The sequence below is a fragment of the Bubalus kerabau genome, chromosome 7 (assembly GCF_029407905.1).
Source record: "Bubalus kerabau isolate K-KA32 ecotype Philippines breed swamp buffalo chromosome 7, PCC_UOA_SB_1v2, whole genome shotgun sequence".
NCBI classification, from domain to species: Eukaryota; Metazoa; Chordata; class Mammalia; order Artiodactyla; family Bovidae; genus Bubalus; species Bubalus kerabau.
The window spans coordinates 68,164,066-68,187,506 of record NC_073630.1 but is presented as its reverse complement, the minus strand read 5'-3'; the positions used below and the strand labels follow the sequence as shown (position 1 = coordinate 68,187,506).

Genomic DNA, 23,441 nt, shown 5'->3' with positions numbered 1-23,441 from the left:
GAGCCTGGTGGGCTACATACAGTCCATGGGGTTGCATGGAGCCAGATATGACTGAGCGATTAAAACACACACACATGACTTTATAATCAAGAAGTGGTATTAGTTAATAAGATAGCCATGTATCTAAGACATGACAGTAAAAAAAAAAAAAATTTGTTTCAAGTGACAGAATTCGATATCTATTTACCATAGATCTGCTTGTCTGGCTTTTCCTGGCAGTTCTGTGCTTCCCTCTTTTCTTTTAGTAGGGATTGTTACCTGTCCGCTTTGCCTCACCTCCTTTTTCTGTTCCACTGAGGAGTAACCTACTTTGTTGTGTCTTATTACCTCTTCACTGTGATTAGGGGCAGTTAAGAGAAGGAAGGAGAGACAGACAGACAGATTGGCTCAGACTTTCTATTTTGTCTCATTTGGAGAATTTGGGAGAAATGGTGGGAAGAGAAAGTTCAGTTCAGTCGCTAAGTCGGGTCCAACTCTTTGTGACCCCATGAATCACAGCACGCCAGGCTTCCCTGTCCATCACCAACTCCTGGAGTTCACTCAGACTCACATCAGTCAAGTCAGTGATGCCTTCCAGCCATCTCATCCTCTGTCGTCCCCTTCTCCTCCTGCCCACAATCCCTCCCAGCATCAGAGTCTTTTCCAATGGGTCAACTCTTAGCATGAGGTGGCCAGAGTACTTGAGTTTCAGCTTTAGCATCATTCCTTCCAAAGAAATCCCAGGGCTGATCTCCTTCAGAATGGACTGGTTGGATCTCCTTGCAGTCCAAGGGACTCTCAAGAGTCTTCTCCAACACCACAGTTCAAAAGCATCAATTCTTCAGTGCTCAGCTTTCTTCACAGTCCAACTCTCACATCCATACATGACCACTGGAAAAACCATAGCCTTGACTAGACACAACTTTGTTGGCAAAGTAATGTCTCTGCTTTTGAATATGCTATCTAGGTTGGTCATAACTTTCCTTCCAAGAAGTAAGCATCTTTTAATTTCATGGCTGCAGTCACCATGGGGATTAGAAAAAGCAAGGCTATTTTATATTTTAGCCCTTGGAGTACATTGTCCTCTATCTAGGTTTTATACATAATCTCAAAATATCCAAACACATTCCTTAATTCTTGGTCACTGGCTGAGAATACCCTCGATTCCCCTCATTCACATGAAAAGATGCTTAACATCACTCATTATCAGAGAAATGCAAATCAAAACCACAATGAGGTATCATTTCACACCAGTCAGAATGGCTGCGATCCTAAAGTCTACAAGTAATAAATGCTGGAGAGGGTGTGGAGAAAAGGGAACCCTCTTACACTGTTGGTGGGAATGCAAACTAGTACAGCCACTATGGAGAACAGTGTAGAGATTCCTTAAAAAAATGAAAATAGAACTGCCTTATTACCCAGCAATCCCACTGCTGGGCATACACACTGAGGAAACCAGAATTGAAAAAGACACATCTATTCCAATGTTGATCACAGCACTGTTTATAATAGCCAAGACATGGAAGCAACCTAGATGTCCATCAGCAGATGAATGGATAAGAAAACTGTGGTACATATACACAATGGAGTATTACTCAACCATTAAAAAGAATACATTTGAATCAGTTTTAATGAGGTGGATGAAACTGGAGCCTATTACACAGAGTGAAGTAAGCCAGAAAGAAAAACACCAATACAGTATACTAACGCATATATATGGAATTTAGAAAGATGGTAACAATAACCCTGTATACGAGACAGCAAAAGAGACACTGATGTATAGAACAGTCTTGTGGACTCTGTGGGAGAGGGAGAGGGTGGGATGATTTGGGAGAATGGCATTGAAATACGTATAATATCATATATGGAACAAGTCGCCAGTCCAGGTTCGATGCACGATACTGGATGCTTGGGGCCGGTGCACTGGGACGACCCAGAGGGATGGTATGGGGAGGGAGGAAGGAGGAGGGTTCAGGATGGGGAACACATGTATACCTGTGGCGGATTCATTTAGATGTTTGGCAAAACCAATACAATAGTGTAAAGTTTAAAAATAAAATTATTAAAAAAAAATGTTCATCCTATTCCTTTGCTTTTCCTCCAATTACTTTAGATGACATATGCATGCATTTATGTATTGTCAGTCCCTTCATTTATGCAGTAAACCCAATTTAGGGTCTTATCTACTCCAGACCATTACTCCAAAAATTTTCCCTATTGAAATCCTACATGATTATCTTTCACACTTTACTATATTTGTTTCATCATTTTAAAGCATGCTGGTGTTTTTTCCATCTTAAAATGAAGACACCACAACTGAATAAATTTTATCCTGACTCCTTTCTCCCCACTTTTGCACACCAACTGCTGCCCCATTTATTTAGTTATCTCCCTAGCAAAATTCCTCAGATAAATTGTCTATTTTCACTTTTCCAATTTTTCTCTTTCATTTCTCACAAGCATACTCCAATTAGGCTTTCTTAACTACCATTCTACCAGGCTGATCTCATCAATGACTAATCAGAGTATTTAAAACTATTGGCCACTCTCCTGTCTTTAATATACTTTCTTAGTCTGGATTCCAGAATACCATGATTTTCTTTCCAGCATTAGATAAATCAAGTTTAAAAGCCTCTTTTAAATTGCTCCAAGAGTGTAGGGGCCATGACTCTTTATTTCAACTCTGCCTAGTACCTAAAATGAATGTTCTGCATGCAGAGCCCAATAACAAGTAAAAGGTGGAAGTGTTTATTCTAGGAGAAAGAATCATGAAAAAATACATTAAAGCAAACTTAAGACTTTATGATCAATAAAGGATGTTTTTTTCTTACATATATTTTATTGACTGTTGGCTCTGTTATGGTTGCAAATGATTATGAGGGATATTAGGACAAATTGTTTAACTGTAAGTTTGCATATACCGTGCTTGTTTTCATAACTCAGGTTAAAAATGTATAATTCTATGAAGTCTAGTTATCCTTCTATGTAGGTCTTACTCTAGAATTTTGCAAAATGCTGGAGATTAGAGCATGAAAAGAGTTATGTGACATTCTTCTTCATTAGACCACTTTTGGACTACGCTCAATGCAAAACTCTCTGTGGAGTTTTATGATTTTATTAGACGAAAGCCTCAATTGTTAAAGAAAAAATCATTCTAACATTTTAAGTATCATAAAGAAGACTTTATTCAGGACTATCGTATTAGGTGTTAAGACTATCCTAATAAGGGAGAGAGATGGGACTCAATTCCAAATGCAGGAAAAGCAGCAGGTGACTTGTAGTCAATGAGCAGAATGAGGAGAGTTCAGTGGATAGATAAGTACTGTGAGATCTCAAGATTATGGAGATGCTTGCAAAACTGACTTAGCAGGATTCTTATTCAAACTGGGCTGAGCAGATTAAAGATAAGGCCCAAGGATGAGGTCTAGACAAAAAAAAAAAAAAAAAGGCACAGAGAAACCTGTCTCAAGCTTACTCAAGGAGAAAATCTTTGTCACAACCTCCATTTATCAAATATTTAAGAGCTTCCAGATGTCCTATTGCTGTTACTGTTTCACAATGTTACAATTGATCAAAATTATCCATAACATCACCACACCTTTAATACCTCTATATTAAATCACATACTTCAGGCTTGCAACCAGGGTACCTCACTCCAGGGTAAATATTTATCATCCTTTCCAAACCCACTCCTTGTTTTTCAGTTTTATTCATGAGGTTCATTTGTAATTTTTAAACTTTGGTATCTCTTTGGATTACTGCTTACTTTGTTTTCTAATTAGGACATTTTTAAGTTGTTAGATTTCATACCAGTATCATAAACCAGCCTGTTACTGCTGCTGCTAAATCGCTTCAGTCGTGTCTGACTCTATGCGACCCCATAGATGGCAGCCCACCAGGCTCCCCCGTCCCTGGGATTCTCCAGGCAAGAACACCAGAGTGGGTTGCCATTTCCTTCTCCAATGCATGAAAGTGAAAAGTGAAAGTGAAGTCGCTCAGTCATGTTCGACTCTTAGCGACCGCATGGACTGCAGCCTACCAGGCTCCTCCACCCATGGGATTTGCCAGGCAAGAGTACTGGAGTGGGGTGCCATTGCCTTCTCTATAAACCAGCCTGTTAGGTATTCTCAATAGAAATATTTCTCATAAGTACTGTCTTATTTCAGTACCAAAGCTTTATCCTTGTCTCAGAAGGATAGCTTGGGAAAATTGTTGGACTGATTCAATATTTTTGTTTATTCAACTAAGCTGTTTTATTTTATTAATGGTGTTATTAATTATAGTGATTTTAATTGATTTTTACTTAATTTTTAAATGTAACTACCCTAATTAACTGACTTCTTTGATATAATATTTTATTTTTTTAAAATAAATTTTGAAAACAGTGTTTAACACATACTTGCTACCTGCAAGAGACTTTCCTCAGGTCTAAAAATGCATCTAGACTGAAAATGAGCATATATAAAAAAAGATATTACATGCACATGGATACAAATAGAAAGCTGGGTAACAATACTTACAGCAGACAATATCAGTTCAGTCGCTCAGTCATGTCCAACTCTTTGAAACCTCATGGACCTGGAGCCTGCTCATATTCATGTCCATCGAATTGGTGATGCAATCCAACCATCTCATCCTCTGTCGTCCCCTCCTCTTACTGCCTTCAACCTTTCCCAGCATCAGGGGCTTTTCCAGTGAGTCAGTTCTTTGCATCAGGTGGCCAAAGTATTGGAGTTTCAGCATCAGCATCTATCCTTCTAATGAACATTCAGAACTGATTTCCTTTAGGATTGACTGGTTTGATCTTGCAGTCCAACAGATTCTCAAGAGTCTGCTACAATACCACAGTTAAGCATCAGTTCTTCAGCACTCAACTTTATTTATAGTCCAAATCTCACATGCATACATGACTACTGGAAAAACCATAGTTTGGACTAGATGGACCTTTGTTGGCAAAGTAATGTCTCTGCTTTTTAATATGCTGTCTAGATTGGTCATAGCTTTTCTTCCAAGGAAGAAGCATTTTTTTTTTATTTCACAGCAGCAGTCACTATCTGCAGTGATTTTGGAGCCCCGAAAAATAAAATCTCTAACTGTTTCTCACAGATAACCAAGATGGTGTGATCACTCACCTAGAGCCAGACATCATGGAATATGAATTCAAGTGTTCTTAGGAAGCAACACTACAAACAAAGCTAGTGGAGGTGATGGAGTTCCAACAGAGCTATTCAAATCTTAAAAGATGATGCTGTTAAAGTGCTGCACTCAATATACCAGCACTTGGAAAACTCAGCAGTGGCCACAGGACTGGAAAAGATCAGTTTTTATTCCAGTCCCAAAGAAGGGCAGTGCCCAAGAATATTCAAAGATAAGTCGCTCAGTTGTGTCTGACTCTTTGTGACCCCATGGATTGTAGCTGGCCAGGCTCCTCCATCCATGGGATATTCCAGACAAGAATACTGGAGTGGGTTGCCACTTCCTTTTCCAAGAAATCTTCCTGATACAGGGATCAAACCCAGGTCTTGGGCACTGCAGGCAGACTCTTTAACATCTGAGTCACCAGGGAAGCCCAAGAATGTTCAAACTACTGCACAACTGCACTCATCTCACACACTAGCAAAGTAATGCTCAAATTTTTCCAAGCCAGGCTTCAACAGTACGTGAAACATGAACTTACAGATGTTCAAGCTGGATTTAGAAAAGGCAGAGGAACCAGAGATCAAATTGTCACCATCCATTGGATCATCAAGAGTTCAAAAAAATCATCTACTTCTGCTTTATTGACTACGCCAAAGCTTTTGACTGTGTGGGTCACAACAAACTGTGGAAAATTCTGAAAGAGATGGGAATCCAGACCACCTGATGTGCCTCTTGAGAAACCTATATGCAGGTCAGGAAGCAATAGTTAGAACTGGACATGGAACAACAGACTGGTTCCAAATACAAAAAGGAGTACACCAAGCCTGTATACTGTCACCCTGTTTATTTAACTTATATGCAGAGTACATCATGAGAAACGCTGGGCTGGAAGAAGCACAAGCTGGAATCAAGATTGTCGGGAGAAATGTCAATAACCTCAGATATGCAGATGACACCACCCTTATGGCAGAAAGTGAAGAGGAACTCAAAAGCCTCTTGATGAAAGTGAAAGTGGAGAGTGAAAATGTTGGCTTAAAGCTCAACATTAAGAAAATGAAGATCATGGCATCTGTTCCCATCACTTCATGGGAAATAGATGGGGAAACAGTGGAAACAGTGTCAGACTTTATTTTTCTGGGCTCCAAAATCACTGCAGATGGTGACTGCAGCCATGAAATTAAAAGATGCTTGCTCCTTGAAAGAAAAGTTATACCAATCTAGACAGCATATTAAAAAGCACAGACATTACTTTGTTGACAAAATTCTGTCTAGTCAAAGCTATGGTTTTTCCAGTAGCCATGTATAGATGTGAAAGTTGAACTATAAAGAAAGCTGAGCTCTGAAATCTGAGCTCTGATTCTTTTGAACTGTGGTGTTGGAGGAGACTCTTGAGAGTCCCTTGAATGGCATCCAGTCAACCCTAAAGGAAATAAGCCCTGAATTGTCATTGGAAGGACAGATGCTGAAGCTGAAACTCCAATGCTTTGGCCACCTGATGTGAAGACCTGACTCATTGGAAAAGACCCTGATTCTTTCCAAGATTAAAGGCGGGAGGAGAAGGGGACAACAGAGGATGAGATGGTTGGATGGAATCACTAATTCTATGGACATGAGTTTGAGCAAGCTCTGAAAGTTGGTGATGGACAGGAAAGCCTGACATTCTGTAGTCCATGGGGTCACAGAGAGTTGGACACAACTGAAAAACTGAACTGAGCTGAACTCACTCTTTCCATTGTTTCCCCATCTATTTGCCAGGAAGTGATGCATCCGGATACCATGATCTTAGTTTTCTGAATACTGAGTTTTAAGCCAACTTTTTCACTCTCCTCTTTCACTTTCAACAAGAGGCTATTTAGTTCTTCTTCGCTTTCTGCCTTAAAGGTGGTGTCATCTGCATATCTGAGGTTATTGATATTTCTCCTGGCAATCTTGATTTCAATGTTAATTGATAACAGACAATCTAGACTTCATAAAAGACTGCTTTATGAAAGAAAAAGAACATTACATAAAGGAATCTGTTCTACAAGAAAGAAGATATTTTTCAACATGTTGCTGCTATGTCGCTTCAGTCGTGTCCGACTCTGTGCGACCCCATAGAAGGCAGCCCACCAGGCTCCACCGTCCCTGGGATTCTCCAGGCAAGAACACTGGAGTGGGTTGCCATGTCCTTCTCCAATGCATGAAAGTGAAAAGTGAAAGTGAAGTCGCTCAGTCGTGTCCGACTCTTAGCAATCCCATGGACTGCAGCCTACCAGGCTCCTCCACCCATGGGATTTTCCAAGCAAGAGTACTGGAGTGGGTTGCCATTGCCTTTTCCGATTTTTCAACATAGGGTTATATAAATACATATATAATATTTATATACAATGTAAATACATTATACAATATATATAGTGATGAAAGGGGGGATAGTCACATGATACTAGTGAAAAATTTAACACTTATCTCTATGGACAGATCATATAGATAGGAAATAATTGCGCGGACACTGGCCTCAAGGGATATATTAGACCATATCTACCAACTAACTAACTATGTAGATATATATGTCTGAAATATATAACAGTCCATTTGAAAGAAGCACAGTACACTTTTTCCAAGTGAACATGGAACTTTTGCCAGGATAGGTCACATGCTGTGTCACAAAACAAGTCTCAATAAATTTTAAAAGTTTGAAATAATATCAAGCATCTTTTCTGACATCAATGGTATGAGACTAGAAATCAATTGTAAGAAAAGCACTGTAAAAATATAAACATGGAGGGTAAAAAGCATACTTATACTTTGGCAGTACAAATGCAAAATTGTATAACTGCTATAGAAAAGTTTTAGACTTTATTATAAAATGACATATGCATTTACCATATGACACAGAAACCCCACACTTATATAGGGGAGTGAAATGAGAATTCATGTTCAAATCAAAGCCTATAAATAAGCTTTACATGATTTTTATTCATAACCACCAAAAAATGGCAACCATCATTATATCCTTCCTAAATGTGTGGATCAAGAAACTGATACATTCATACAATGAAATACTTAACTCCTCAATGAAAAGAAATGAGTTGTTAATAATACATAATGCCTGGGTGACTCTGAAAGACGTTATGCTAAAAGAATAAGCCAGTCTCAAAATGCTATGCACTATCTGATTTCTGTTGCTGCTGCTTAGTCCCTTCAGTCATGTCCAAGTCTGTGTGACCCTATGGACTGTAGCCCACCAGGCTCCTCTGTCTATGGGATTCTCTAGGCAAGGGTACTGAAGTAGGTTGCCATGCCCTCCTCCAGGTCCTTTTTATATGACATTCTAGTAAAGATAAAACTATAAGACCAGAGGAAATATTGATGGTTTCCAGTGGTTAGGGTGAATGAGTGTTTGACTACAAAGTGAATATCAAGAGGAAAATTTTGGAGGTGATGGAAAGTGTTTTGTATACTGATTGTGTTCGTGTTTATACAAATCTATGTAAACTCATTATTTAATTTATATAATTGCAAGGAGACAACAGCAAAAATTTAATTTTACTGCATATTCCCATGTATATGTGTGGTAGAAAGGTGCTTTGCTTATCATATAAATGCCAGTCTAGTTTGAAAGAACAGCCACCATCTCTAATATTGCCACTCACCCTTCCAAGGGGAATAAATTAAAAAAAAAAATATATATATATATATGTAAAAGCATGTAATGTTGCTTAATGCTTCTTTCTGAGTGTTATACTCACCATTTCTACTTATATGTCTTAAGAAAAAAGTCACATAGACGTATATAAGTTGTTGGACAGTTTAACACAGCCTTGTCACTGGAAGGAGACAGCTGACTAATGAGAACAGTCTTAATGACCACCACACTTACTGAATAACGGACATACTCAGAGCAAATGTGTTGTATTCTACTATTAAGAAATGTATTTCTTTTCATTTGTTTTTTCTTTTTGGAAAGGAAATGCAGAGATGTCTGGCCATTTGTCAGATTGCAAATGTATGTTAGTATTTTTTGTAAGCTGAATTGGTGCTTTGTCATAACCAAAGGTTTGGTCTTATTTCACAATAGCAGTGATCCTTGGTCTGGGTAGGAACAATCTCAAATTGGATTCGAAATTTCCTTCTTTATAATTTGAAAATAAGTATTACCCTACTTCCTACAATGAAGAATTACTTTGGGTGAAATTTTAAGATAGTGAATGTGAAAATAATTAGAATTATAAAATACTATTCAACTATTAAAGTTAATAATTAATATTTTATTTTATATATTATTATAGTCATTATAATCTTAAAGTGTGTAATACTTGAAGAGGTCTAAGTAATTTTACCTGTATGACTTCTTCACATTTCAAAATAGTAGATGTGTTTATTTGGTCTTTATAAGCAGAGAAAATTGGATTCTTTAAAAAAACAGATATTTTTGAAGATTTTTATTTTCAAGCCTTCCTGAAGAAAGTTTCTTTGATTTCCTTAGGTAAATATTATTTCAATTTGGGTCATAACAAACATTATATTTTAGTAATGTATATTCATTTCCTACTGGTGTTTATCTGTTAGTTATCTTTGGCTTCAGAATACCAGTATTTAATATCTATAGTCTCAAAAAAATGTTTTTTCTTTCCTCTTTGCTATCCTAAAGCCATGTGTCCTTATAAAGGATTTTCTTTTAAATAGAAATTGAAATATTACACATAGACAGGGAAACAAACAGATCATAGAACTGTATGCTCTTTAAAAGTGAAAAATGGAAAAGATTAAAATAATTTATGAAAACTATTCTTTTCTAGAAAATTTAATCATATTGATGAATCCCACATACAAATAAAATATTTTTAGATGATTTCTCCACAAGCTTTGAACGAACTAGCATTACAGAACATTTTCAAGTCCTTTTCCTTTGTATATACCAACACCATATCTCTCCATGATTGAAGTGGACAAGGGGTGATGAGTTTGCTCATGTACTGTATAAAACCATTGACCTGAAACACAATAGTAAAACTCAGCTTTGCATCAAATAGTTTCTTTCATGTCTTTCTCTTTCTCTGAAAGATTGATTTCTTAAACATGACAGTGTTTGCTTTATAAAATACTGCTGGTTTCGTCCCAGAACAAGACTTTAAATAGGATCCTGTGAAAAATCAATTTATTGAGTAAGAGATCTTGATAATGTTTTTATTTTCTGTTGTTTATATACCGTTACCTATGGTGTATTTCTGTGAAAATAAGAATCCTCCATCAACATAAACTAATCAAATAACATCTTCTAACAGAAATCATATATATCAATAATGGCTTTTTTTTAAGTAATGATCAAATATTATTATTTAGACTTTGCAGAAAGCATACAGTGCACAAAGACTGAATTCTAAATACGTGATTTGAGGAGTTTTTTATTTTAGTATTGTGACTTGAATATTTCGAAGCTAAAAGGCCCTGAAATTCATTAGGACAAAGAGCAGAAGAATGATGATAAGAGCTGTTTACTGAAATATTTTAGTTGCTGGCCTTTATTTTGTGCTGAGCCACGCAAGTCTCTATTCATCCCTATATATTAATCCCTGTGACTGTTGGTTGAACTCTATAGCTTTCTTTGGAGTGGTGATCTTACATGCCTTCTAGACTCATTTTTCTTTGAGAATGACTACTGAGGAAACTATAATAGTCAGCCAAGTACAGCAAAGCTCATGGCACCAAAAGCCACAAACAGTGCCAACCAACACTTGCAGGAAATTACTCCAACTAAGGTTAGAAAGAATGCTCTTTACCTGTGAACTGAATTTATTGCCCAACATATGTTGGTGCTGAAACTCCAGTACTTGGGCCACTTGACGCAAAGAGCTAACTCATTGAAAAAAAGACCCTGATAGTGGGAGAAATTGAGGGCAAGAGGAGAAGCGGGCAACAGAGGATGAGATGGTTGGATGGCATCACTGACTCAATCAATGGACATGAATATCAGGAGGATAGGGAAGGACAAGGAAGCCTGACGTGCTTCAGTTCATGGAGTTGCAGAGTCAGACACAACTTAGCCACTGAACAACAACAACAATGGTGTATCGTTTCAGATGAATTTTCAACCTATCTCATAAACAGACTTTTCTGTATTATCATCTATAGTACCCACACACTTTCTATGTAGGCAACCTCTACATGTTCCTATAAACTCGTCACAAAGCACTGCTCCTTTAGATCTCAGTATTTACACCTGTTGTTGACAAATGGAATGGTAATCTCTTAAATTCCCTCTAGTGTTAACATCCTTTAATTCTATGTCATTTTATTGTGCAAAATAAATATTGAGTGAAGACTAACTCCAACCTTGAACTAAATAAAAGGGTAGCAGGAAAAATTTGTAACTATGCAAGCCTTTTATCATAATATGAATTATATATGAATTATATGAATGTGATTCATAATAATAAATTATATACAATTGTATAGATGCCTGACAAAGAAAATATATAGGTGATAGTTTATTTGGTTTATTTGGTTTTATTTCCACAAACTAAAATTGCTTTGAAATAGCCACCAGGGAAACTTATCACTAGCACCACCTGGGAAGCCCATGTAACTGCCACAGATATTTAATTATGGTCAGATAGAATGGCTTATCACTAACATTTCCCCTACTAGCCCAAATTTCATTTTTGATAAATTTCACCTAATATTTAACAATATGGCAATAAACATATTAATTAATGGATCAAAGATTATATTCAGTGACTTAATGTGATAGTTAAACTTTATGGGCATTTTTAGTTCATTTTCTCCTGCAATTCCTCCTTCCATCCTTCTCTTCATCCCCACATCACCCTTTCTTACTCTCTCCACAATCCCCCAACACACCATTCACTATTAGTGCTTTTGTGCACTCACAGAAGCCTCATGTTTGTTTTGTTTTTGTTTTTTTTTTTTTTTGATGCCTTAGATAGGAATTCAAACCTCTGAGCTCATCTTTTTATTTCTTCATTCTGTCCAGGGACAGTAGAAATAAACAGCTAATCTCATTATATTTGTTAGTTTTCCAGAAATGTTCGAAAGTATCACTACAGAGTAATCCAGTTCCTTGCTGCTTATGAGTGGTTGATTGGGACTACCCAGTTGAGGTATTTTGAAAATATATATTGACAGATTGCACAGTGGACTATCAGTGCTCTCTCTACTATTGGAAATAGAGTCATTAGTGTTTTAAAATTTAATCACATTACAGGTCAGTTCCAGAAACCTGAGAACTAATTCAGAACACTCATCTGTAAAATCCTATTTCTCCAGAATTACTCGAGATAAAACTTTGTATTAATATGGTATCTCCAGAGATTAACAGCTGTAGTCATTTTCTTTTTCCCTTCCTTCCTCTCTTTCTTCCTTTCCTTGTTTCCCTCTCTCTTTCTCTGCCCCCCCCCCATAGATATTGATAGATTCATAGATAAATATTGAAATAGGTATAGGTTCATTAAGTTACAGAGATTGCAGAGTCCCAAAATCTGTAGCCCAACAAGGTGTAGACCCAGGGGAACCCATAGTATAATTCCAGTTTAAATGGGAAGACAAGACAGGATAGTTGTCTATCGGGCAGATGGACTGGAGAGGATGGACAACTTTTAGGTAGAAGGAATTCTCATTTGTGGGAGGATCAGCCTTTTTGTTCTATTTGTCCTTCAACTAATTGGGTGAGGGCTATGCATATTAAGAAAGACAATCTGCTTTACTCAGTCAATGAATTCAATTATCAAGCTTATCCAAAAATATCCTCATGGACACATATGGAATAATGTTTCACCAAACACCTGAAAGTCCCATTGTCTAATCAAGTTAATATATAAAGTTAACTATCACAGCTTGTGATTTATTATTGGATTTTTAAAATAAACTAAATCTTAAAAGTAATCTATTAAGAATTATTTTTAATTTAGCTCTAGCCCTGTTTATATATTTTCCTTTTTTGAGTAAAATGATGTGTGTTTATTAATGTCCATAATTCCATCCTCTGTAATGAAATTTATAAGCATACACTGGTTTCTCCATTTGTATAGCTTGAATTCAATTATTTTCTAGATAGCAGTCTCTATTACTTTTTGAAAAATAGTGACCACTACAGTAGTTATACTTTATTAAGCTGTAGAGTCACTTACAGAAGTGTTATTTTCACTATTTCCAAGTAGTTAGAAATGGTTTGGGTATATTGTTTTGTGGTTAAATTCAATTTTATTGCTTTGTTTTTATACAATATGGCTTATATTATTTCTACACTTAAGGCTTCAGTCTTTCCAAGAGACTTGATATATACTACATTAATAATTAGGTCATGCCAAATAAAACTTTTCTTTGTAGGACTTAAATTTTATGATATAACTGTTCATTCAAGCTGAGTTATCTTTTGTCTGATCTTTAAAAAAGTGAGAGACATTAAAATATTTCACTATATATATATATATATATATATATATAAAATGGGTTTATATACACATATTGGAGTAGAAAATGGAAACCCACTCCAGTATTCTTGCCTAGAAAATTCCATGGACAGAGGAGCCTGGCAAGCTTACAGTCCATGGGTCTCAAAGAGTCAGATATGACTGAGCATACACTCATGTTCATATACACATGTGTTTGTGTATACATACATATATAAAATATATGTAAACCATATACATTTGTATATGAATACATTTATAATAATGAATATGTTCTCATATATATGAAAACAGTATATAGATATATTTGTTTCCCCTGTATTTTTCCCTTTTTATTGAGGTACAGATGTTTTACAATATTATATGTTTCAGGCGTACAACATAGTGACTAACAAATTTTAAGTTCATATTCTGTGTATAATCATTTTAAAATATTGGCTATATTCCCTTTGCTATACTATATATTCTTGTGGCTCAGACAGTGAATGCCGGGAGCCGGTGAGAGACATTCCACTCGTGACAAAGGTCATGAGGAAGGGGGCTCGGCATACGCAAAGGCGGGATCGAGCCTCGGGAGTGCCCCCGGATATTCTCGAGCATCTACCCCCAAAAACCAGAGTCTGCCTACTTTATTGCTTTGTGCTCTCACCTCTGACTTTACTGGGGGCTGTCCCCTACCACCATCTCGCTCTCTCTGTCAAAGAGTTAACTTACAGCTCCAATTAATAAAGTTCCTGGGCAATTAGGAGTGTTTAAATCCAAACCCCTCAGATGGCTCTCTAACTCGCCTGACAAGTTTACCCAGACACCTACAGCTATGCATACGATTGTTTTGTTTTTTTTTTTTTGCCAGTGGCTAATTTAATTTTATTTTATTTTTAAACTTTACATAACTGAATTAGTTTTGCCAAATATCAAAATGATTGTTTACAGTCTCCCAGCCTCGAGAGGCACGGGAAGCTTAAGATATTCAAATAGCTTAGAGCCTCTCAGAGAGTTAGAAACTGTCAGAATAAAACTAGTAAAAGATTTCATTGATGAGCCAATGTTTGTTGCCAAGTTTCCACATCCCCTGAATTGTATCCTTGAATATGTATTAATTAATAGTTGGTATGTAGAAAAAATAAGTAGTGGCCTTGGTGTTAGTAACTTTAGACCCTTAAGGTAATAAATTCTTTCCTTTGTAAACCCATTACACATCCGCCCTATAGGAATGTAATTTTATCTTCGGAAGATGGCACCAAACCTTAAAATAATTACTCTTAGAGAAAATAAGTCTTTGTTGATAAGTCCTTGTCAAGAGTCATAAAATGTTAATAGGCCTTCTGGCCAGAAGATGATGTAAATCACCTAAACCATTTGTATACGATAAATTTGCAGGAAAGAAACTCTGGTTTTTGATAAGCATCAAAGACTGCTGACTTTGCATCCCCTATTATCCTCTATGTGTAACTTAGGGTATATAAGCCCCTGTTAAAAATAAAGCTAGGGGCCTTGCTTACCAACGCTTGGTCTCCCCATGTCATTCTTCCCTTTAACTTCCAGCTGAGTCTCCATCTGGAGCGCGGAACCCACCATGCTTACTAATTATGGCTGGGCTTCTAAGATCCGACCGGGGAAGCCTCAGTGTCTCCTCTCCTTCGGGAGAACGGAAGGACGCCTGCGGCCTACGTAAGTGGTGCAAACTTCTTATCTTGAAGTTTTATTGGTCTCCCGCGTAAACCAAGCTACTCAGCTTCTTTTCTCCACTGAATTTTCCTACTGAGCTATCCTCTTTTTATTATTCTTTACATCTCTAATTAACATTTGAATAGGTCGCCTAGCCGTCTCTCCTTCAAATACCGTGGATTAGCTGGGTCTGGACCTCGGCAAGTGAAGAATCCACCTGCAATGCAGGAGACTTGGATTCGATCCTGGGTTGGGATGATCCCCCAGAGAAGGGAATGGTTACCCATTCCAGAATTCTTGCCTGGAGAATTCCATGGAGAGAGGAGCCTGGTGGGCAACAGTCCATGGGGTCACAGAGAGTCAAGCAGGATTAAGTGAATAACACTTTTGTGTATAATCATTCTAAAATATTGCTTGTATTCCCTGTATTTATATTCTTGTAGCTTATTTATTTTATACATAGTAGTTTATACCTCTTAATCTTCTATCTCTATCATGTCTGTTCCTCTTTCTCTATTCACATCCATAACCACTATTTTGTTCTCTATATCTGTGAGTCTGTTTTTTTTGTTGTTGTTATATTCACTACCTTGTTTTATTATTTTTACATTCCACACATTATTGATTCCATACAGTATTTCTCTTTCTTTGACTTATTTCACTTAGCATATATACCATCCAAGTCCATCCGTGTGATTGCAAATCATTAAACTTTGCTCTTCCCTATGGCTGAGTAAGTATCCCATTACCCACACACACACACACACACACATATCAGGTCTTTATCCATGTGTTTGATAATGGGTCCTTAGGTTGCTTCCATATTTCCATATTTGACAGTTATAAATAATGATGCTATGAACATTATGGTGTGTATATATTTTCAAATTAATGTTCTCGTTTTTGCTATTAGATACCCAGGAGTGGAAATGCTGGGGCATATGCAATTTCAATTTTCAGTTTGTGGGTAAGCCTCCATAATCTTTTTCTATCGTGTCTATACCAGTTTGTATTCCAAACAACAGTGATTTAGGTTTTCCTTTTCTCCACATTCTAGCCAACATTTCCTATTGTGGTCTTTTTGATGATAGCCATTCTGAAAGTTATGAGGTAATATCTCATTATGGCCTTAATTTGCATTTCTCTGATAATTAATGATGTTGAGCATCTTTTTCTGTGTCTGTAGGCCATCTGGATATCTTCTTTCAAAGAATGTCTATTCAGGTCCTCTGCCGATTTTTTAATTGGAATATTTCTTTTATTGAGATTGAGTTATTTATATCTTTTGAATATAAACTACTATTGGATATATCATTTCAAATATTTTATTCAATTCAGTAGACTTTTTTGTCCTGTTGATGATTTCCTTTGCTGTGCAAAAACTTTTTAGTTTGATATAGCCTCGTTTGATTATTTTCGGTTTTGTTTCCTGTAGCTGGGAAGATATATACAAAAAATATTCTTAAGATTTATCTCAAAGAGTGTTTGACCTATGTTTTCTTCTAGAAGTTTTAGGCTTTCCAGTCTTATATATAGGTCTTTAATGCATTTTGAGTTTATTTTTGTATATGAAATTAGAGAATGTTCTGATTTCATTCTTTTACATGTAAATGTCTAGTTTTCCCAGCACCACTTAATGAAGAGATTGTCTTTTCTCCATTGTATACCCCTTGTCATAGATTAATTGACCATAAGTGTGTGAGCTTTCTTTCTGGGCTGTCTGTTCTGTTCCACTGATTTATGTATCTGTTTTTGTGCCAGTACCATCCCATTCCAAATTTGCTGGCATATTGAGTGCAGAACTTTCACAGCATCATCTTTTAGGTTTTAAAATAGCTCAACTGGAATTCTATCACCTCCACTAGCTTTGTTGGTAGTACTGCTTCCTAAGGCCCAATTCACTTAGCATTCCACAAGGTCTGGCTCTAGGTTAGTGATCATACCATTGTGGGTGTGATTATAAAGGTTTTTTTTTGTATATTTCTTCTCTTTATTCTTGCCACCACTTCTTAATATCTTCTGCTTCTGTTAGGTTCATACCATTTCTGTCTTTTATTGTACCCATCTTTGCATGAAATTTTCCCTTGGTATCTCTAATTTTCTTGAAGAGACCTCTAGTCTTTCCAATTCTATTGTGTTCCTCTATTTGTTTTCTTTGATAACTGAAGAAGACTTTCTTATCTCTCCTTGCTGTTCTTTGGAACTCTGCATTCAGATGGGTATATCTTTCCCTTTCTCCTTTGCCTTTCACTTCTCTTCTTTTCTCAAGTATTTGTGCACACCAGGATCCAGAGTCCCTGCAGAGACTGAGTGAGTGAGTGAGTGTCTCCTGTAGATGCACAGGTCAGCAGTGGCCTGCCATGGGGACAGAGGCTCTAGCTGCAGCAGACCTTGGACACATGGTGTGTAGCATAAGCCATCTGGGAGGAGGCTGTCATTAGCCCCACCATAGAGCCGGAGAGTAGACAACCCAGAAACTGCAGAACAAGAATACCAAAGAAATTATTACAATAAAACTATAATATGTTGAATAAAAGTAGCAAGAGTTGAGATCTTTGTCTTATTCCTGATCTCAGAGGAAATGCTTTCAAATTTTTGTTGAGTGTGATGTTAGCTCTGGGCTTGTCATGTGGTCTTTATTATGTTGAGATACAGTAACTCTATGCCTAACTTCTGTAGTTTTTTTGCTATTAATTGATATTAAAGTGAAGTCGCTCAGAAGTGTCCTACTCTTTGCAACCCCATGGACTGTAGCCTATCAGTCTCCTCCATCCATGGGATTTTCCAGGCACGAGTGCTGGAGTGGATTGCCATTTCCTTCTCCAGGGGATCTTACAAACCCAGGAATCGAACCTGGGTCTCCCACATTGCAGGCAGACACTTTACCAACTGAGCCACCAGGGAAGCCCAATTGATATTGAATTTTATCAAATATTTTTCTACATATATTGAGATGATATAGTTTTTAGTCCTCATTTTTAATATAATATGTCACATTAATTAATTCACTGATTTGAAAAATCCATGGATCTCTGTAATAAATCTACTGGATCTTGGTATATGATCATTTTAATGTATTGTTGAATTTGTTTTCTAATATTTTGTTGAGGAAATTTACATCTATGTCCATCAGTGATGCCTGTAATTGTATTTTATGTGTGATATCTTTGTCTGGTTCTGGTTTCAGGGTGATACCAGCTTCTTAGAATGAGTATAGAAGTACTCCTTCCTATGCATTTTTGGAATTGTTTGAGAAATATAGATGTTAAATCTTCTCTAAACATTTGTTGAATTTCCTCTGTAATGTCATCTGGTCTTGAACTTTTGTTTGTTAGATGTTTTTTTGTTGTTTTTTTTTAATTACTGATTCAATTTAAGTCCTGGTAATTCTTCTGTTCATACTGTCTATGTCTTCCTTGTTTGGTCTTTAGAGTGCACATTTCTGGGAATTTTTCCATGTCATTGGCATACAGTTGTTTACAGTATGTATTTCTGTAGTGTCAATTTTAACTTCTACTTTTTCATTTTTGATTTTATTTTTTTATGTGTTCTCTCTTTTTATTGATGAGTCTGGCTAATGGTTTTCCTCTGTAGTATTTAAGGTTTGAGATATAAGTGTTCAGTCAAACTCATTTATCTCTTGTCTGCCTGATTTCTCAAAGAGTGAAAGAGACATTGAAGTATCCTACTCAATGTATCTATTATATATTTTATATATACCCACAAATATATACATACATGTATAATATAGATTCATATATATGAAAATTGGTAATATGTATATTTATTCTTCCTGGTACTTTTAATTAACTTTATTTTTTACAAGTTTTACCTTCCCACTGCAATATAGTCACTAAGAGAGACTCACTAGAGGTAAAATAACAGATGTGAATTCATCTCCTGGCCAAATTACTTAATTCTTTATGTCTCTCTTTTCTCCTAAGTTAGAATAATTATTCCACATGCATGATTCATGGCCAGCATTGTTAAGTCTCATTTTGAGGAAGACAGCCTGTATGTGTCTGCGTGTGTGTGTGTGTGTGTGTGTGTGTATAAACCCATTGAAGATGCCATACTTCCAAATCAAGTTACAGAAAAGCAAAGAAACAGGATGGAAAAAGAGAGAGAGAAACAACCTGCACTAGCTTGAGTCACCTGGAAAATGAGAAAATAAAAATATTTAGGCATTTGAGGAAATCATGTGGAAAGCTTTGAACATTTAAAGATCAGGGAACTAGGAGTATTAGCCAAATATACATGTAAAGACAGATTTGTTATATTGTTTAAATACATATTCTGGAGTCTAATTGCCTGCATTTGGTCTTTGATTCTGTCATTGATTAGTTTTGCAGCTTACGAAACATCTCTGTACCTCAGTTTCCTATTTGTAAAATTGGGATAATAATAACAGTTACTTCATTTATTGATTTGAGGTTAAAATGAGTTACCACATGCAAAGTTCTTTAAAAAGTGATTAGAGCATTATAAGTGATAAGTAAGCCTTTTAAGTAGTAGGATTTTCAATTATTTGTTATTATATATGAGGATAAGAGGAATTCTAACACAAACTAAGGTAAATACTATTTTAATCAACATTGTCTACTTGCAGAATCATTCAGTTTCCGTTGTGCTTAATTACTTCATATTCAGTTCAGTTCAGTAGCTCAGTCGTGTCCGACTCTTTGCGACCCATGAATCACAGCACGGCAGGCCTGCCTGTCCATCACCAACTCCCGGAGTTCACCCAGACTCACGTCCATCGAGTCATCAATGCCATCCAGCCATCTCATCCTCTGTCGTCCCCTTCTCCTCCTGCCCCCAATCCCTCCCAGCATCAGAGTCCTTTCCAATGAGTCAACTCTTCGCATGAGGTGGCCAAAGTACTGGAGTTTCCGCTTTAGCATCATTCTTTCCAAAGAAATCCCAGGGCTGATCTCCTTCAGAATGGACTGGTTGGATCTCCTTGCAGTCCAAGGGACTCTCAAGAGTCTTCACCACAGTTCAAAGCATCAATTATTTGTCATTCAGCCTTCTTCACAGTCCAACTCTCACATCCATACATGACCACAGGAAAAACCATAGCTTTGACTAGATGAACCTTTGTTGTCAAAGTAATGTCTCTGCTTTTGAATACGCTATCTAGGTTGGTCATAACTTTCCTTCCAAGGAGTAAGCGTCTTTTAATTTCATGGCTGCAGTCACCATCTGCAGTGATTTTAGAGTCCAGAAAAATAAAGTCTGACACTGTTTCCACTGTTTCTCCATCTATTTCCCACGAAGTGATGGGACTGGACACCATGATCTTTGTTTTCTGAATGCTGAGCATTAAGCCAACTTTTTCACTCTCCACTTTCACTTTCATCAAGAGGCCTTTTAGTTCCTCTTCACTTTCTGCCATAAGGGTGGTGTCATCTGCATATCTGAGGTTATTGATATTTCTTCCGGCAATCTTGATTCCAGCTTGTGCTTCTTCCAGTCCAGCGTTTCTCATGATGTACTCTGCATATAAGTTAAATAAGCAGGGTGACAATATACAGCCTTGGCGTACTCCTTTTCCTATTTGGAACCAGTCTGTTGTTCCATGTCCAGTTCTAACTGTTGCTTCCTGACCTGCATACAGGTTTCTCAAGAGGCAGATCAGGTGGTCTGATATTCCCATCTCTTTCAGAATTTTCCACAGTTTATTGTGATCCACACAGTCAAAGGCTTTGGCATAGTCAATAAAGCAGATATAGATATTTTTCTGGAATTCTCTTGCTTTTTCGATGATCCAGCAGATGTTGGCAATTTGATCTCTGGTTCCTCTGCCTTTTCTAAAACCAGCTTGAACATCAGGAAATTCACAGTTCACATATTGCTGTAGTCTGGCTTGGAGAATTTTGAGCATTACTTTACCAGCGTGTGAGATGAGTGCAATTGTGCAGTAGTTTGAGCATTCTTTGGCATTGCCTTTCTTTGGGATTGGAATGAAAACTGACCTTTTCCAGTCCTGTGGCCACAGCTGAGTTTTCCAAATTTGCTGGCATATTGAGTGCAGCACTTTCACAGCATTGTCTTTCAGGATTTGAAAGAGCTCAACTGGAATTCCATCACCTCCACTAGCTTTGTGCATAGTGATGCTTTCTAAGGCCCACTTGACTTCACATTCCAGGATGTCTGGCTCTAGGTGAGTGATCACACCATCGTGATTATCTGGGTTGTGAAGATCTTTTTTGTACAGTTCTTCTGTGTGTTCTTGCTACCTCTTCTTATTATCTTCTGCTTCTGTTAGGTCCATACCATTTCTGTCCTTTATTGAGCCCATCTTTGCATGAAATGTTCCTTTGGTATCTCTGATTTTTTTGAAGAGATCTCTAGTCTTTCCCATTCTCTTGTTTTCCTCTACTTCTTTGCATTGATCATTGAAGAAGGCTTTCTTAACTCTTCTTGTTATTCTTTGGAACTCTGCATTCATATGCTTATATCTTTCCTTTTCTCCTTTGCTTTTCGCTTCTACTTCATATTAGTATTTGTTTAAAAAAGTAACATATATCTTCCAAGTTAAAAACCCTTTACTAATTGTAAAATGCATAAGTAATAAACAGGTATATAAGTCTATAAAATAATCAAGAAAAAATCAAATAGAAGCATGTATTTTCTAGAGAATTTAAAATAAGTAAGTGAATGTGATTGCAATGTAAATAATGACTAGGTGGCTATTTTAGATATGGGGATTAGAGAAGAACTCTCTAGGGAGGTGGCATTTAAGCTGAGGTCAAACAACATGAGGGTGACAGCATTGTGAGATAGATAAGGAAGACTCTTACAGGCAAATGAAAAAAACAATATATTAAAGGCTTTAAAGTAAGAATTATATTGGATTCATCAAGGACTATAAATGCACTGCTAATGGGACTAGATTATAGTGGTAAAGGAGTATTGGAAAGAGATGCAGTCAGAGAAGTAAGTAACAGCCATGTAATGTAAGGTTATGTGTTTTAAATGTGCTGGTAAAGTTTCAGAAGTTTTAAATAATAGATGAGAACTTTTTAAAATTTGTTTTTAAAAAAATCACTTTACCTCTACAAAAGCAATGCATTTCAGGGGTTAAGGTGTGTACAGAGAAAGACCAAGTAGCTGGCTATTATATAAAATGAGGGGAGCAGTTTAGGGAGCTTGAGTTAAGCATTCAGTGGTAAAGATAAATGGACAGTGAAATAAAAGAAGGCCAGAGAATGAAATGTAATGATCCAAAAGGGGAGATGTAATTAACTGGGTGAAATGGAAAGGAATAGCTATTAGTGATACTTCTAAAGATTAGAATAGATTTAGAAGGATTGTGAGAGTAAAATATAAGTAGCTTTTCAGAGAGAGTTTGGTCAGAATTGAAGATCAAAGTTATCAAAATAGTAAAAAGACAACTTTTAGTTATGAAATGAAATGCATTAGTAGAAAAGAAAGTAACATGCAATCCTCTAATTAGTAATGGATCAGGATATAAACAGATAACTATTAAATTTGGCACTGGCACCCCACTCATATACTCTTGCCTGGAAAATCCCATGGATGGAGGAGCCTAGTAGGCTGCAGTCCATGGGGTCGCGAAGAGTCGGACACGACTGAGCAACTTCCCTTTCACTTTTCACCTTCATGCATTGGAGAAGGAAATGGCAACCCACTCCAGTGTTCTTGCCTGGAGAATCCAAGGGACGGGGAAGCCTGGTGGGCTGCCATCTATGGTGTCGCACAGAGTCGGACACGACTGAAGCGACTTAGCAGCAGTAGCAGCAGCAGTATAATAGAAGACAAATAATTATGACAATTATTTTTTTATTTTGTTAAACTGATTATAAAGCATAATTTATTTTTCTAGAATTCATGCTGTGAATCTAACAGTCACATAGCAGTAAATTAAACATGATTTTTGACATGTTCAAAGCTTATTAAATGCAACTTTTATATTCACTACAGTGTGTTTTTTAACATTGGTTTTATGTATTAAAGTGAAGATCCCATAGTAGTACTTAAGATCATAAATTATGAAAAATTTCTTAGGAAAATAGTTTATCTAACAGATATAAGTACATATTATCCTAACAAGTCCCACTGACAATATATTGCTAGGGATATATACGTATATAGTAAAACTATGAATAAAAGTAAGGGAACGATAGAGTATTCAGTTTAGAATCATGGTTACCTGTGAAGGTATGAAGTTGTTGGAGGAGCATACCCAAAGCTTCAACAATATTGGTATCACCATCTTCC

At 36.7% G+C, this 23,441-nt stretch overlaps 1 protein-coding gene across 16 annotated transcripts in view; it reads left to right on the top strand.

The window, feature by feature from the left end:
- Window positions 1–23,441, top strand: part of LOC129657824 (uncharacterized) — a 238,042-nt gene that overhangs the window by 78,108 nt on the left and 136,493 nt on the right. For 12 of the 16 annotated variants that reach the window (XM_055588458.1, XM_055588452.1, XM_055588454.1 and 9 more), the window contains 2 exons: window positions 15,072–15,197; window positions 16,108–16,161. In XM_055588458.1, coding sequence (XP_055444433.1) covers window positions 15,072–15,197; window positions 16,108–16,161 — 180 coding nt within the window. Of the gene's footprint in view, window positions 1–15,071; window positions 15,198–16,107; window positions 16,162–17,948; window positions 18,260–18,381; window positions 18,536–23,441 lie in introns of those variants that run through there. The other 4 variants (XM_055588462.1, XM_055588453.1, XM_055588467.1 and 1 more) reach the window with 3 other exon arrangements.